We start from the raw sequence: 1777 nt of genomic DNA on the forward strand, positions 1-1777 counted from the left end.
TACACAGCAAAACTAACGAAGATATATTAAATTATTAATAAGTGGACAAAAGGATGAAAAGGAAAGGTCCATCGTAATCCGATCTCTCTTACACACAAACAAACAAACAAATAGAGACAGGGAGGGTGGATAAAGACAAGCTCTCTTCATTTAATTTGTGGGGTGGCTACGGAAAGATCCCAAAGCCTTAATGGCTCCTGCTCTCAAAATGTACTGGTGGTATGCAGCTGCTGCTAATGCTCCAACAAATGGCCCAACCCAGAAAATCCACTGCATGTTCCATCAAATCACACCCCGTGTTAATTACCAGTATTTAACTTCGAATACAGAAAAATACAAGAACATCAAAATATATATAAACTTTGCTTCAATATTGAAGAGCTTCTTACGTGATCATCCCAGGCTTTCTCATCGTTGATGATGACAGCAGCACCAAAGCTCCTTGCAGGGTTGATGCCAGTACCAGTAATAGGGATTGTGGCCAGGTGCACCATGAACACAGCAAACCCAATTGGAAGGGGAGCCAAGACCTGTACCCGAACACATGTTATCAAAACTAAACCCTACTTGGTTATCAGAACTTAACTACATGCCCTAATGGAGTTACTAAAAATTTTAACATATGAGAAGATTGCTGCTATTTACTGGTACTTACAGGGATATGAGAGTCACGTGCACTTCTCTTGGGGTCAGTTGCAGAGAAGACAGTGTAAACAAGCACAAAAGTGCCAATGATCTCAGCACCCAAAGCTGTGCCTGTGCTGTACCCGTGAGCCACTGTGTTAGCACCACCACCAAAAGAGTTGTAGTATGGCTTCATGAAGGCCTTGACCAAGCCAACACCACAGACCGCGCCCAAGCATTGAGCCACCATGTAGCCCACAGCCCTGATTAGGGACACTTTCCTAGCCAGTAACAGGCCAAAAGTAACCGCTGGGTTAATATGTCCACCTGTATCCAAAAAAAAACCAAAACCCATTAACAAACCACACAAAAGAACTCATTTTGAAGAGAGTGCCTTACATACAAAAATGACCAGTAACAGTTGCCAAGTTACACCAAAAGGTCACATCTTTGAAGTTAGTTGAAATAAAAGAACCAAAACTCTTGGCAAGTGTTACATAACTAACACAGTATGTCAGGTTCCATTTTAGAAACTCAATACAAGAGTGAGAAAAAAAAAAAAAAAAGGCGAGAGAGATGGGTTCTTGTTCTTACCAGAGATACCAGCGGTGCAGTAAACAAGGATAAAAATCATGCCACCAAAGGCCCATGCAATACCAAGCAACCCAACTCCACCACAAGCGTCTTGGTTTTTCTTGTGGCCAATAACAGTAGCCACAGTGACATAAAGGAAGAGAAGTGTAGCAATGAACTCAGCTATGAGAGCTCTAAAGAAAGACCAGAGCTTGAGTTCACCCATATCAAAAAGCGGTGCTGGAGGTGGATCAACATAATCTTTCCCATGAGTATGTCCTTCTTCAATCACTTCTTTTGACATTTTGATCTAAGGAGTTTCTCTGTCTTCACAGTTAATCAGCTCTCTTGCCAAAAGCCTTTCCTCCTCTCTCGATCTCTCTCTACTGGCTTGCAACGGTGTCTCTGCAAGTGCCTTGGGTGGTCAGTCATTTTAAAGCAGGGAGAGGAGGGTTGCCTATCTTGGATAAGACAAGGGTATTTTAGGATTTTTGCTGTTGTACCCGAGAGAGCCTAGAGAGAGAAAATGGGGGTGGGACCAGGCGTACAGATAGGCCATGTGATGGCTAATCATCTTCTC

The 1777-nt window shown here is 42.8% G+C and overlaps 1 protein-coding gene across 1 annotated transcript; it reads right to left on the reverse strand.

The window, feature by feature from the left end:
- Positions 1 to 1612, reverse strand: LOC118058839 (probable aquaporin PIP2-8). The gene is made up of 4 exons (XM_035071599.2): positions 1219 to 1612; positions 656 to 951; positions 390 to 530; positions 1 to 270 (listed from the first exon to the last, which is right to left on the reverse strand). Exons 1-4 carry the CDS (start codon positions 1499 to 1501, stop codon positions 151 to 153), a joined length of 840 nt encoding a protein of 279 aa, XP_034927490.1. The 5' UTR covers positions 1502 to 1612; the 3' UTR covers positions 1 to 150.
- Between the last annotated feature and the right edge of the window lie 165 nt (positions 1613 to 1777).

This window comes from Populus alba, chromosome 9, assembly GCF_005239225.2.
Source record: "Populus alba chromosome 9, ASM523922v2, whole genome shotgun sequence".
NCBI lineage: Eukaryota > Viridiplantae > Streptophyta > Magnoliopsida > Malpighiales > Salicaceae > Populus > Populus alba.